The sequence below is a fragment of the Gymnogyps californianus genome, chromosome 25 (genome assembly GCF_018139145.2).
Source record: "Gymnogyps californianus isolate 813 chromosome 25, ASM1813914v2, whole genome shotgun sequence".
NCBI lineage: Eukaryota > Metazoa > Chordata > Aves > Accipitriformes > Cathartidae > Gymnogyps > Gymnogyps californianus.
In genome coordinates this window covers 1,668,171-1,683,346 of record NC_059495.1, presented here as the reverse complement: position 1 = coordinate 1,683,346, position 15,176 = coordinate 1,668,171, and the positions used below count along the sequence as shown (strand labels likewise).

The following is a 15,176-nucleotide window of genomic DNA, read 5'->3' as shown; positions in this document are numbered from 1 at the left end:
TGCAGAACATAGCAAGAACTAACAGGCCTGAAAGTCATCAACATGATGATTTGAAATGGTTTGGCTGTATCTTTCCTCAAGTATTTATTGCTGTGCCATTGTAGGGAGGAGGAATGCTTTCTCTTTGAGTGATACCAGATGTAAAGCTGATCAAGCCAGTATGCCATATTCCTCATCACCTTCAGTATATTTCATGCCCTTTTAAGAGACATGTTTCTTCTGTTGCTCTAGCAGAATACTGACTGTGATTCAGTAAATACAGTTTTGATCTGTTTTGTGTTGGTGTATGTGAGTTTTACAATTTTAGTGCAGACATGAGTGTGTTTCCTGTCAGATTTTTGGATGAGGCAATCACTAACTACTCTTACACACGCTTTCATGAAACAAATGCGGAGACAATCCTAGGTTTCTTACCCAGCAGTATAGCTCAGTGTGTGAGGAATGGGAGGAGTAACAGGTGATGCTTTTATGCAGGCCTTTTATCATCTTGCCAGAGCTGGCAGTAGGTATATCTGTGGTATAGGATCTCCCTCAGTACTGCTGTCTGGCCTCCCATGCTAGCTATCAAGACCTGCATCACGTTACCATTTTCTCACTGGAATGAAGGAATCAAAGAACAGAGGAAGAGATCAGCTCCGGCATTCTTCCTCCTTTATCCTAATTACAGTTTAACCTGTATAGTGTTATTGGGCCTCTTCCACCAAGGCTGTCCCACAAGGTTCTCTGTTCCTAAAGTAGGAGAATGCAGAAGTCTGATTTCTGAATGGATCAGAGTTTGCGAGGCCCCTTTAGTAAGTGACTGCTTGTCTGAATAACAGATGTCTTTTTGCTCACACCTCTGACAGGTGAATTACATCGCTGTGTTGTGCTACCCTGAGAACAGTTCAATGCATCCTTCCACTTATTTTCTGGGTTACTGTTACTGACTATCAGCTCTATGTTGTTGGCAGCTAAAGCAAATAGATAAGTTGTTAAAAATTTAGAAATCTTTAGATGAGAACAACTTGATTGAATTCTAACAAGGTAAGGAGTGCCCCTTTGCTAGGACATAAGCTTTGGGTTGCCAGTGTTGCAGCAGCATGCTAGGGCCCAATAACCAGAAGATGAGAGGAACTCATTCCCTTGCACAGCTCACACTAGGTCAAATTTAGCAGTGAAGTAATTAAAAAATAAAAAACTGAGTGAAATAGAGAAGAGCCAAATGCTCTGCTGATGCAAATGAGCACTGTTGCAATACCTTCAGCAAAGTGCTTCTAGATGTGATGCAGCAGATGTAACACTTCAAAATTTAACTTAAGTTTAACTTCCTGATTTTTTTTTTTTTCTTTTAAGTGGACAACATACCTTGAATACAATCCCTGTCTTAAATCTGTGTTGTACTTCATATCTCATGAGATGTACATGGGAATATCTTTGGATTTAATGATCCAGGGAGTAAACTACATTGGCGGTTCCCAGGAACTCCCTTGTAACTGAAGATGCTCCCATTTAACAACTTGCTTCCAAAGGGAAAGGAAGATGCTAGCATGCATGAGGCTCTTGGTTCCCCTCTATCCCCCTGCATGGTGCTGAGTAGAGCTTGTGTATCTCTTTGTCTTGGTGAGGGAGAGTTAGTATGAAACTCTCCAGGATGGAGAATGTGGTTCCGCCTTTTTTCCCCACACTCACGAGTGCCATTACAAGGAAACAGCAAACTCTAGGAGCGTGGGAACAGGCTTTTTTCCTCCTCCATCTTACTTTAAGTTGACAAGTACTGAACACCAAAGGATAAAAAGATGTCTCTGTTTGTTTGTTTGTTTTAAATACCTCTGTATTGACATCATAGAGACTCAGTCAATAGGATTGAAAGGGGACTTGCATGGGTATAAGCAAGGCAGTTCCCTGCTTAGCCTGGCTGGCTAAGGTACAGAGAATGACTGGCACATCAAAAAGGGATTATGCTGAATTATTATGGTTGCCTGTTCAGCTTTCAAGGAACTTGTGCACAACAGGATATATATACATAGAAATGATCAGATGATGGCAGTGTCCTAGCCCATGCAGGTGTTGGTGAGCTGTTCTTCGGGCGGCTTCACCTCAGGCCTCTAGTTACAAGCAAATAACTTGCTTTTATCAAAGACATTCTAAAATGAGGTTGTCTGTACCATATGTTAATACTTAATTCTTACGATGTTCACTAGAAGCACTGTGGAAACAATACTATGTTTTTTATTTTCATTTCCTAAGCTTTCATCTCCATTTCTGTAATGTCACTTGTGTATGCTGTTATATCCACACATCAGCAGCGCTTGTGCCTCACATTCAATAATGCCATCATGGCTGTGATATTAGCAGGTGATTTTTGACTCCTGAACTGAAATGGATCAAGTTGCAATTGAAATAGAGACCAGAAGAAAAATATTTGGAAGATAAATGATAGGGGGAAAACGGAACCCAGCAATTTTGGTCTTTCTGAACCACAGTGAATATGGTCCACGCTGTTGGTGGCTTTCTCTGAATGGGAAATGTATGTTCATTGGTAAGGTTTGTGCATGTTTCACTGATGCCTGTTGTTTGGTTGTCCCAAGCCCAGTAAGAATTGGGTGCACACATCCCTAAGCATAATAAGCTGGACATTATAAGCTGGAGGTACAAGGTTCTGCCCTGCTGTTTCCTGTCCAGGGGGATCATACTGTTTCAATGCTCTGCAGCTCAAGGTCTCGACTCCTGGCACAGTATGCATGTAAAAACGTGTACAAATGCATGATCACATTAAAGATGTGAGTGTTAATGTTAATCAGTGTGTGCGGGTGGCTGACAAACCAGTGTTAGAAAACCAGTTCCGTAACTGTCTTTGCAATTTAGGTCATCAGGATCACTTCCCCAATATGCTGGGAACAGGTTTCTAGAGATGGTGAGATGTGACAAGGGAAATAGTCACTCGATATGTAAAAACAGAAGCAGTCTTTAGGTATCATTAGCCTTTCTTTAATCATTTTAAGACCAATTTATAGGATATTTGAATTTTGAATGCAAATCTAAATTGAGGTTATATTGGGAAATGGAAATTGTGATCACCCCACACACATGAGATATACAACTTGGAGCCTGCATGTGCACAGAACGCAATGTGGTGCATACGCTATGGTACCTAAAAGCAACCTTTGATAAACTTCTATTGCTTTTTTTTTTTTCTGTTGTTGTTGTGTTCTATATCTGTTCTCTCCAGGCTTCGTGGACCCGGCCCGAGAAGCAAGAGGTATAAGATTACCAGACCTTTAGCAAACTTCTTAGTTTTTTTGGTTTTGTTTTGTTTTTTAAGCATTACAGATTAACAAATCTCTAGTCCAGTAACCATATGAACTAAACCAGCATTAATAATATGAACAAATTAAATATCAATACATAAAAGAAACAGCTTATAGAGTTAGAAGTTGCTTGGCGTGTAGTAATGCATTTTTGGATGAGCAAACTAGCTGTGTTGGGAGTGAGTAATTCTAGTTGCCACTTTTTAAAAAAAAAAAAAAGACAAAAAAAAAAAGCAAATGTAAAATCTGACAAATACGGCTTTGACCATTTTCTTCTATGCTACCAGTGTGAATCATATCTCTCTTCTAGAGTTTTAAGAATTAGCAACAGCGTGTATTCTGGGAAAGTATTTTTTTTTTTCCAAAGATAGCCTCTTCTGCTCCAGCCAACTCATCTGTTTGCTCATGGTACTCCTTAAGTTTGACTGTCTCTTAAAGGACAACTGCATCATGTTCCATTTCAAAATCAATGCAGATATATCTTTCACAAGTTATATTTCTCCAGAAAATGCTCCAAATTGCTAAATTATTATTTGCCTTTGATTGGCAAGGGTCAGTGAAGGGGTATGGGATAATGCAGTAACTCAGTTCGGTGCAAATGTGTTTTGTTGCTGTTTTATTTGACATTCAGTGCTGTATTTTAAAAATAATAACAACCTACCTTTACATGCACCTGATTTGTAGCATTCTTGCTTCAAAATGGACCAGAAAGTATGTTTCCAAGCAAATAACAGGGGTCAGGTAGAGAACAAAATTAGCTATCAGAACTGGGTAACTCGTATTTGTATTTTTAGGATCAACTTTGTGGAGGCTCTGAGTATCCTGAATTCTTTTTTTATTCTTAAGCCATCCTAAACCATAGAGACTGGTGTGGCCTAAACAAAATGAACCTCTAACTTATCCGCCTTTGTTTCATATGGGGCTGAGAAGATACTGCCCACTCTTACTTCAAAATAATCTGTTGGAATAGATGAATTGTGGCAAGTGAAGGCATTGGTTATTCAGACCCGTTTGCGTTGAAGAATTTGGAATTTGAGTAGTTGCATCTCTTCAGGCCTCATGTTCATTCCTATTACAGTTGTCTCATTCTCCCCTCCCTCCCCTCCCCCCGCCCCCAGTGTTTTCACTGTGCTCTGTCTCAAGCTTTTTATTAATATGAGCGCTAATACTATTAAGCTTGCTGTCTCTAAATTTCTTACTGCGTATGTGTCTTAAATTATCCAAGTGGGGTTCTGTGAGAATGTTGTTGAAGCTTATTGTTGCAGCTTGTGTAGACATATCATTAAAATAGCTAGCATGGGATCTTTTAGCAGTGTATTCCAGCAGCAGGGAGTTCAGTTCTCAGGAAGCTGAGTGAATACTTGGCATTAAGTGTTTCACTCTTACTGATGCATTAGCTGGTTTAAAGTAAGGAAGTATCTATGAGCGTCAGTCATAGCAGCATATATGGGTGTTAAATCTTGCTTTCCTTGCTTTGGAGGCACAATTGCAGTTGGCTGCTTCTTCCTCTAAAGCAGTCAGCTCTACTTACTATGCACAGTCCATAATATCTCAGTTCACCATTCTGGTCCTGCATATACTGGAGAATTGTTGAAAGTCATATTAGCAGTATATGCTAACAAAAAAACCCCCGCACTATCACCAACAGATGCTAGAAAACTCAGTTACAAGCAAAATTACACCTCGGTTACACCACAAACTGGTGATGCCTTTCTGGTAGCTGGAAATTAGTGCAACCTTACAAATATTAAGAGCTGCAGGTGAGTTCTGGTTAGTGTAGTGCAAGCACAGAGCTAGGAAAGACCACTCATCTTCCTTCACTGGAATTTGTAGCTGTGGTCAGGATTTCTGGGTGCTGTTTTGTAATGGCGTCCACCATGTGGAAAGTGGGTGAGGAGGAGATATGACTGCGTGAAATTAAGTCATGTGTACTTGTTTGTGAAAGGACTGAAAAATCCAGAAGGTGGAGGGAAGGGGGGTAAATGCATTTCCTACTTGTCTCTCCTCTTCCTGAAGTATTGAAATCTAGGCCAGCTTTGTACGTAGTGACTATGTGCCACATGGCATTGTCAGAATTTGGAGAAAAACAACTGCATGTATCTCAGGATAAGTTGTAGTAATTGGCAATATAGAGAACCATCATACGCTTTTCCGTAGAGTGGCAGTTGCTATGGCATGAATTATTGCCTGTGTCCCTTAGGTTGTCTCCCCATTACTATGAAGGATTTTGTTATCCAAAATCCTTGAAATCAAAGAGGCTAGGTAAAGGGATTACAAGTGTCTACATCTGGCTCACAAGTTTCTATCTATCCTATGTCTCTAATAGCCAGGAATTGTTAGCAGCTGATGGTCTGCAATATGAATAAAGAAAGCTAGTAGCATGCTTTCTTGGGTAGACATTTTCCTCTTCTTTGGAGTGTTTTTCCTGATCTTTCTTTTTCTTTACTTGTGCCTTTTGCATTAAGAAACAGAGCTTCATCTTCAGAATCGGTTGCATTACTTGTAAAGTTATGATTTTACCACGACTGCCTAGCACTCTTTTGTTTGTATTAGATCTTGACAAAGTGGGGAAAAGGCAGGTGACACTGGATGTAAAATTACCTTTGCTGTAATGATCATGTGCTGGTATTTTGCTATGTTTATACTCTTGCCTGCTGATGGGGTCATAGAGACAAGTACTTAGAATATTCACCCAACTCATGAGCTAAGAGAAGCTGCGAGCCTCTGCAGGTCTGGAGTCTTGACATTTATGGATCCTACTGCAATAGTTTCAGAAGTGAGCTGCTTTTTGGAGTCAAATCACAAGTCAGACAAAAGGATAACAACATAGTCAGCCAGTGAAGAAAGACACAACCAAATTCTGCTTTTATAAGATACCACAGTGGACTATGTCATGTTAAGGGATCCTTCCCTGGTTCTAGGAAACGATGCACACAACACCACGTGTATGTGAAATAAAGAACTGTTCCCAGCAATGTAAGGGACCAAGCACAGGAGAGGGAGTGGAGTTCGTAGCTTGTGGCATTGGTCAGGGATTGCAGTAGACCTGCATGCAGGATAGAAGAGAGAAGAAAAATACATATAATTGGGTTTGTGTCATCAAAGGGTACTATTTTTGTGCATACAAAATTTGACTAGCTCAAATGAACTAATATTCAGAACTAACAGAAGTAATGACATTTACTTGTAGAAACTTTGTCAGTCTCGGAGATTGAGACCACTAGCTCAAAACAGAAAGAGGCTTCAGGCCCAGAGGACCTGACCCCTTGAGATAGCAGAGATGTACTTTGTGCTCCAGATCAGCGCATTTGGCTGTTTAATATCCTCAGGGTTTTTACTCATAATCTCAGTACTTGTCCTGTATCTTCCAAGAAAATTAATGCTCTTGGAGCATTAATTGCATTAAGTGTGGCAGGCTGCAGCAGCAGGCACAGCCATGAGGGTACCTAATTTATTCACTTGTGCTTGTGCCACTTTGGAAACTAGATGAGAGAGTTGGTGCTTTAAAGCTTCCAAGGTGAAGCGAAAGCACCAAGAGCTTGCACAAGCACCAGGGTGGAGGGGAGGAGTCCATGGCCTTATGCGCTTCATGTATTAAGAGAGCACTTGGGCTTTGGTCGCAAATTGGAGAGGGGAAAAAAAAAAAAAAAATTGATGTGGGATGAGATCGCTGGGTGGCTGCAATCCCTTTGGGCAGGTGGTAGCCTGGATTTTACGTTCCTTGTCTCTCTGTCATTGACGTCCCCACACTTCCTTGCATGTGGGAGCAATTTCTAAACTGGCATGTAACCAATGCAGATCGCTCTAGAATTTTCTTGAAGCATCACAAGACCTTGAAGCAGGGTTGTCTCTAGAAGGGTCACATAGTTTTCTTGCCCTGTTCACTGTACCTTGCTCTCTTCAGTGCCATGTTCAGGTGAAAGTTCTGAGCTTTCATTTTGCCTGATTCAGCTCTGAGGTCTGGATCTGTTCTTATTAATGCCATTTCAAGGACATTGAAATAAAACAAGTCTCAGTGAGAGAAGAGGAAGGCCTGAATTCTCTGAGCGGAAACACAGTTGCCATTGGGGAGGTTTTCTACAAAAGCATGCTGTCAAAAATTTTTAACCAGAGCTGGATCTCTACAATTCTCATTCCGGGAAGAAGCTTGATGTTATAAGGCTGTCCTCAGACACGTAGTAGCCGCTGCTACTTTGGTCCTTCATTTCATTTTTTCCCTTCTCCTGAATGCTTTGAATCACTGCAGTTGGCCCTGTGTGACAAGGAATCTTCTTGTTGCTTTTGGAAATGCCTCTCTGTGCCCATGATTTCACCTGGCCTCAGGTGATCACTACTGAAGTACTGAGCACTGGAGGGTTGCTGTGAGGTAGACTTGCATTTGTTCCCATCCCTTTAGTCTGCAGCACAGGCTCGGAGCTCATCCTCTAACTCTCTTTTCCTTTCCTGCCAGACCCTGGATGGGCGCATCGTAGTACGTAGCCATGCCCGGGTGTCATCCCTGACTCTCAAAGAAATTCAGTACACAGATGCCGGAGAATATGTATGCACAGCCAGCAACACCATTGGGCAGGACTCCCAAGCCATGTACCTTGAAGTGCAGTGTAAGAAGTGGAGGATGGGGTGGGGAGGGTGTTCACGTGTTTAGAGGGGGGACTATTTTGATTTCCTTTTCCTGTGATGAGACTGAGGCACCTATGGCTAGGGAAATGTGTGGTGTTTAGGTAGAGGGCATGGGAAGAAACTCAGGCTGAAATAATTTTGTTGGAGACGTTGCTGTGTGCATACATGCAAATGTTTGCTCTAGCTGCCTCCAGCTGGAATACTGTTTGCACCTTGGGAAGATTATGGGCCATGAATCTGCCAGAGTCCCATTTGTTGGGTGCATCAGAATTCTTCCCTAGGACATACTTCCTGGTATGCACTTCCCTAGACGCATAGCATGCTGTCTGCTCCTCCTCCTACACTGCATTAGGAGCAGCCTTTGGGACTGAATAGGTTTCCTCCTTATGTCCTTCAGCAAAAGACACCGCCCATCCCCCCAGATGAGAAGACAGTTCCCATTTCCTATATGAGATTCCCTTCCCCACGTTAAACTGGACCCCAGCCAAGGGATCCTTAAAGTGAGGCTGACTGGGCTACTTCAGGAGATTTTCTGGCTCAAATTGCCTTCACAAATCTGTCTGTCTTTCAGATGCCCCCAAGCTTCAGGGCCCTGTGGCTGTCTATACCTGGGAAGGGAATCAAGTGAACATCACTTGTGAGGTATTTGCTTACCCCAGTGCTGTCATCTCCTGGTTCCGGGATGGACAGCTGCTTCCCAGCTCAAACTACAGCAACATCAAGATCTACAACACTCCATCAGCAAGCTACCTGGAGGTGAGGAAAAGCAAGGAGGGGAGAAGGCATATGCAGCCAGGAAGGCTCAGTGCTATCAAATAATTTATGTTCCTGATGTTGAAGGAGTTAAGTCTTTTGTCAGGGCACCCTGTTGGTAGACAAGAAGTTGTGTGGTGTTTCTGGCACATAAATGCTAAGAAAATTAGGTAATAGAAGACATCACCCCCTCCTTGCCTTTGACTTTCTGCCCACTGCAGTTCTCCCCTCTGTGGATAGCCCTCAGAGCGTTAGCACATGTACTTTATTGTGGCTTCTCTCCCCAGCAAAATGCAGAGTGCATTGGCAGAGTGAAAAGGGTTTTCTGATCCGAGCATGAGCCTTCCTTCCTTCCACAGGTGACACCAGACTCTGAAAATGACTTTGGGAACTATAACTGCACTGCTGTGAACCGCATTGGCCAGGAGTCCTCAGAGTTCATTCTTGTGCAGGCAGGTGAGCATCCCAGGCAGGGAGATAAGGAAATGCATATGCAGCCCTTGAGCTGAGGTGACAGAGTGACTGTTCTTTTCTAGTTTGTGTTGGTGGGGTAGCAGGAGAGCCAGCTTCTACTTTCAAAGAGACCGTTCATAGATTTTTGCGTTGGGATGGGTTGTAGATAATGAGATTCTCAGTATCTCTGTTTCCTTGTTTCTGAAGGGTCTCATTCTTTTCTGCGCTTCCAGTACATTTTGACAGAGCTGTGATCTTTGATTTCTGACAGCCATTGCATATGTGCATATGTGTGCACGTGTGCTTCTCAAAATCAGCAAAATATCCCTAATAGTACAGGTAGTGCAAGATAGAAACCTCAGAGCACTGTGTACCAACCAAAGAGGCCTGATGTCAGACTACAGGACAGACTGGAAGGGTCTCTGGTGTCCTCTCAGGGCTACCATAGAGACGGATTTAGGAATGGTCGAGCTATGTATTGGAGTGCCCTATGGAAGAGACTGTAGGGACAGAATAGCATCCAGGATGCTCTGGTTGTCCTCTTTTGAAGAAGGTACTGTAAGTCTCTAGCCTCTTAGAGGAGAGACAAGATGAAGGCCTCTGCACTGTGTAATTAACATTCTTAAAAGTCCTCTTAACAGTCTTCCCCTCCTGAAAGGAGTCTCAGGCCTACCCTTCTCCTCTCCTTTGTGAAGCCATGACAAGGGTGTGTTTGATAGTCCCAGTTTTCTGTCTGCTTTGCCACTGGAGCTTGTTTCCTGCTGTCTTCTGTATCACTGGTTGTTTTCCCTTCCTCCCCCAGATACTCCGTCCTCTCCTTCCATTGACAGAGTGGAGCCCTATTCCAGTACCGCCCAGGTGGAGTTTGATGAGCCTGAAGCTACCGGCGGGGTGCCCATCCTCAAATACAAAGCAGAATGGAGGGCACTGGGCGAGGGAGAATGGCATTCGAGGTTGTACGATGCAAAAGAAGGTAGGATGATAAAGCAAGATGTTACCTCCCCCACCTGCATCTCAAAAGACTTTCCTTTAGGGGAAAGTCAGAGTGGAGGGTTCCATAGCTTTGTAATTTCAGCTCCTACACTAAGGCCCCAGACAAGTTCTTAAACATATGCTTTGCAGTGACACCTTGAATTTTTAGTTGGAAATGAGGGCCCCACTGTGCTGATAGCTCTACGTGTGTGAAAGGGCACCAGCCTTCTCCACCTACAGAGTGTGTGTTGCAGCACTATGTTCATCTCTGTATCCCTTCCTTGTTCACACCATCCTGTCTGAATAAGATGAAGAACTCTGTGCCTGGTATCAAATGAGGTTTCACTTGCTGACTGGGGAGTGACTGTGTGCTTCCTACAGAAGGCTTTTCAAGCTTTGCCTGTCAGCTCCCTTAGTTACCCTTCAGTTCCCCTTGGAACATAAATCCTCCTATTCCAGAAGCAAGGCTAACTCCCATTACACCCTGTCTCGTTATAGCAATCTATAGGAATACACACTGCTTAAAATGTATCCTTAAGTCCAGTAAACCAAAGGAATTTTGATTTGGGAGGACTATGAAGAGGAGAGTTCTATTTCAGAGCTGAATCTTGCACCGCGAATCCTGGCTGGAACTGAAATTCTTCTTTTAGGTCCCCACTGGAGTGATGTGATCATAGCTAGAGTCAGGTTTATTTTTTCTCATTTCTCCCTTTGTGTCTGTGCAGCAAAAACATAGCTTATTTCTTTCTTCATATCACAATGACCCCACAGCAGGTTCTTTCCATCTCTTACATTGTGTCTGACCTCTTTATAGGTTGTTAAAGGAGAGAGATGGGTTTCTCTCCTGCTAAGGGCTTTGCTTTCAGTTGGATCATGCAGCCCAACAGATGAGCAGTTCTAGGTGGTATGTCTACTACAGTCAGAGCCACACATGACAGTGGTCTTGAAGAGCATTATTCAGGGAGCTCCTTGGCACAGGCCAAGGGCCAATGCCCTCTGGTATCTACCATGAACTCCGCTACATCCCCTCTAGAGAGGCTGTGGCAATACACCTCTCTAATCAGCTGGTTGACACAGAGGTGGTAGCTCTGACCTTTCTCTTTGTCTGCACTGTTTATGTGAGGCTGGGCCCACATAAGTATATAGGTGGCAAAAGTATACGATAGAAACATGGCATTTATTGTTGACTTAAAGCCTGAGCCTTTCTTTGCTTTTCCTCCCTTGTTTCTGCAACAGCAAATGTGGAGGGCATGATCACTATCACTGGCCTGAAACCTGAAACAACCTACTCTGTGAGACTGTCGGCGGTAAATGGCAAGGGCGTGGGTGAGATTAGCCTGCCATCCGACTTCAAGACACAACCAGTTCGTAAGTAAAACTGAGACCTCCCTCTGCTTCTCTGGTTCTCTTTCCTTGCATCTTTCCAGGGAATCTCTGCCATGCATGGATGACACCTTCTTCTCTTGTAGACCTTGCTGCACCCTTTGTTTTTGTTCTGCTCTTTGATTGTAGTGAATTTCATTATTAATTAAAAATCTTCTTTGAAGGTAGGAGGCAGAGGAACTATTTTATTTGCACTAGTTTGTGCCCTGGGTTACTAGTATTAACTTTGTATTGTCAAAGAGAAGGGGCTATGCAATGGAGAGTTTTAATAAGAAAAAGCAGCGAGTTGAGAAAGGCATTGGTCATAGAGAATGTAACGTCATTGTCGCAAGGCAGGTTTTTTTGCAAATCAGAAATTAAGAGGTTCAGCATAGGACTGGCCATGAACTGGGGAAGGAGGGGAAGGAGGGGGATTTCTCTTTTCTGCAAATCACTTCTTTAAGATGCCCATGCAGCACCTAAGGTGATTTCCACAGCCTTTATCTTTATCCACTTTCTTATCTGCTTTACTTTAGTGATCTTCCACTGCAATGGCAGGATCCTCTGCTGTGGCCTAACACTCTCCCTCTTGTTTCAACCAGGAACAAAAGAGGCAAGAATTAAAAACCAGAGACTTATTCAAGGCAGGAAGGAGAGAGAGAGAGGAAAAAAAAAAGTGTAGAGTGGGCAGGGGAGATGTGACAAAAGCAGGCAGGGGAGAGGTGGTCTCTCATCCTTGTACACCGCCTCATCCAAGTATTAGGATCTGTATTCAACTGCCCACAACCCCTGGGCTACTTCTTTCCCATTCCCCTTGCATTTCGATCTACAGCCTATTCTTCTTCCCACCATCGCACCCATACATGTGTACCTATTTCATAGCTCTTCTGAAACCACTATGCAGGACCTTCTCCTGAATTCAGAGCTAGCAATATTACTAGCCCAAGTATGTGCATGCTTTGAGGCCCTGTGAGCTGTGCATGGTCTTGATTTTTGTCTGCCAACTTCTGCCTCACCAGAATTGCTGAGCAGTATGGGACAGTACACGTGCCTTGTTGCTTGGAAATCCCAGGCCCTGTGCAGTAAGCCAGCTCTCACAATTGATGTCCAGTCTGTTGTAATAATTCCTGTAACCTACCCCACTCCCTAGGGTTGGATTTGAGACAGCTGATGGTATTTTGATTTTCCAGCTCCATGTTCGCTATCTCCTCTTCTCACCTCTTCTACATTTTATTTTTTTTCTATCTCTGTCTTTTTGTCTGTGTTCCATCCATGGAAAAACTGCAGGCATCCCTCACTCACGTAAGTGCCTCTCTGCATTTCTTTCACTCTCTTTTTATGTTCCTAGAGTGTTCCTCTAACATACATAACATTAGCTTTTAATCTAGTACCTTTTTCCTCTCAGGATCTTTAGAAATGAAGTAACTGGTACTGTCTGTTTCCTAACAAGACTGACACTAGAATAGTAATCCTACTATGGATAATACTGCTCTTTTTAGAACAGAATTAGGGATTAACATCTTTGTCTTTATTGTAAAGCATGCAATTCAAATATTTAACTTAGTGATTGTCTAATAATAATCGTTAGCTTGTTGACTACAGAGTGGAGTAGTGGAAGGCTCGTGTTTATGAATTGATTAAAAATTTTCAAATTTTAATGAAATGTAGATAATTCGGGGGGGGGGAACAGGAGAAAGTTTTAGCTAAATTGCAGATCTGGTTTAGACTAATTAAGAGCCAACCAAAAACTTCAGAATTTTTAATATCTTCACAATTTTGAAAGCAAAAACTTCAAGAAAAAATTCACATTTTTTGCCTCTTCTCACTAATGCTTTTTACTGTTAGTAGTCTTTGGACAGTCTTCCAGCACTTGTGTAGATTGTATATGCAAATAAATAAATAAATCTCATACTAAATTAAAAAAATGCATGTTTCCCCCTTCCCAATGCAAAATGAGTTAGAGAGATTTGATGGATATGTTTAATTGTCAGTTGGGTTCAGTGAAACATTGTATGCTCCATAGCTTTGTGCCTTTCAAATCGGAGTTAATCAATGGCAGCTAAAAGAAACCTCTTTATCTGAGTGAGCATTATTCTGTTTATTAAAGTAGGTGTCCTTGTGGTGAACTGTTGTTATTCCCAAGATTGCATGGGCAAGCTTTATGAAGCTGCTGTAGTGCTCTTTGAGATTTCTGAAGCAGAAGTAAAAAAAGGAAAGATTTTTTTTTTTTACCCTAATTACAAGATTTGAATCATGCTTGTGCTATTTTTCCTTAAAGATTGTATTATACAAAAGCTTGGACTTAGTGGACCACTAACAGGATGAATAGACTGGTAGTCAAGATGGATGAATGAATGGACAGATGGATAGACAGAATTGCAAATTACAGTAGTTACAAAGAGTCAACTGGGAGACATGTTTCCAGAACATATGTGCAGTCCGTTGCCTAAAATGGTTTGGAGCCTGTTAATTTCAGTAGAAGTAATATATCCCTTATACGAAGTTAATCGTGCTTGGTATTATAACTATCAGGCAAATGATTTGGTAGGCCCTTCTGAATTAGATGTAGTCAATGATACACAGGGAAGATAAGGGCTTAGGTATTCAGTCTCTGTGCAGATCAGTACCGCAGGAAAAGGGAAAAGATCCAATTAAGAAGAGAGGAAAAAGAACATTAAAAGCTTTGTTTCAGCCACATCGACAGATCTGTCTGCCAAGCCTCATGTTCATCACTTGGGGACAGGTATGTGGCTTTGAAGAACATTAAATCACACTTGTAGTAGAGTTTTTTTGCCTTTTTTTTAATGTGCCAATTGGCTATCAATCACTCTGTAGTCCCTACCTCTGCTCCCTTGTAGGGTGAGTTCCATTTGTTTTTTTCCTTCTTTGTGGGCTATAACATTTTTTTTCATTTACAAATTAAATTCTGCTGGTGCTCTTTCAAGCACATTTATGCCTTGCAGCTGTGATCCTTCTGAGCATTCGGTTCTCTAATTCTTTCTCTGCTCTCTGGGGTTCTCAAAGCCCATCTTGGATCATGAACTGGGTTGCAGCAATGGTGAAGAGATTGTTGGCACAACAGAAATGCCTTTTTTCATCTATGCTGGAATTCCAGTCACACAATATTACCTGTTCGTGGGCAAAGTCACAATCAGGAAAAAGTTGGGTGTCCCCTAGTCTGGTGTGATTTGAAGATCACAGAAATGTTTCAGAAATTTTACAGGAAAGAATATAAAAACTATGTTTTGACACCAGCCAAGGCTGTGTTTTCAGACTAGCCAAAGCAACTAGTTTTCCTTGCCCTATTATTTAAAGTTTTGAATGTAAAAAATGACACCATTTCTTAATGCCTGCTGGGATTTGTCTGTAGTTATTTTGATTTTTAAAAAATTTTCCTCAATAAGCAAAAAGTAGTTTGTTTCTATCTTAGAGGCACATGAAGGCCCAAGTAATTAGTGCTAATGATGTACTATACTAGCACAGATGAGAATTGTGGGGTTGGACAGATATCTAACTTGACCTGGGTTTGTATTTTCATCCCAACAATTCGCTGTTTTTCTGCATTTCCTTTTCCTTATAAATCTGAAGACAAACAAAGGCTGCACAGAGACCTTGTGAACGGTTTCTTTTTGAGCCCCAGCTGTTTCTTGCTGTTGTGCAGGTGGGACCCAAATGTGCGTTTAAACTGCGAGAGTGTGTGTGTGTGTATGGTATGTTTGGTTTTGATAT

General features: G+C 42.1%; 1 protein-coding gene across 2 annotated transcripts in view; it reads left to right on the top strand.

Annotated features, from left to right (window-relative positions):
• NCAM1 (neural cell adhesion molecule 1) overlaps positions 1-15,176 on the top strand; it is a 147,168-nt gene that overhangs the window by 95,137 nt on the left and 36,855 nt on the right. For both annotated transcript variants that reach the window (XM_050910882.1, XM_050910883.1), the window contains exons 9-13: positions 7,738-7,888; positions 8,479-8,663; positions 9,020-9,116; positions 9,916-10,086; positions 11,322-11,453. In XM_050910882.1, the coding sequence (XP_050766839.1) occupies positions 7,738-7,888; positions 8,479-8,663; positions 9,020-9,116; positions 9,916-10,086; positions 11,322-11,453 (736 nt within the window). The remainder of the gene's footprint in view (positions 1-7,737; positions 7,889-8,478; positions 8,664-9,019; positions 9,117-9,915; positions 10,087-11,321; positions 11,454-15,176) is intronic.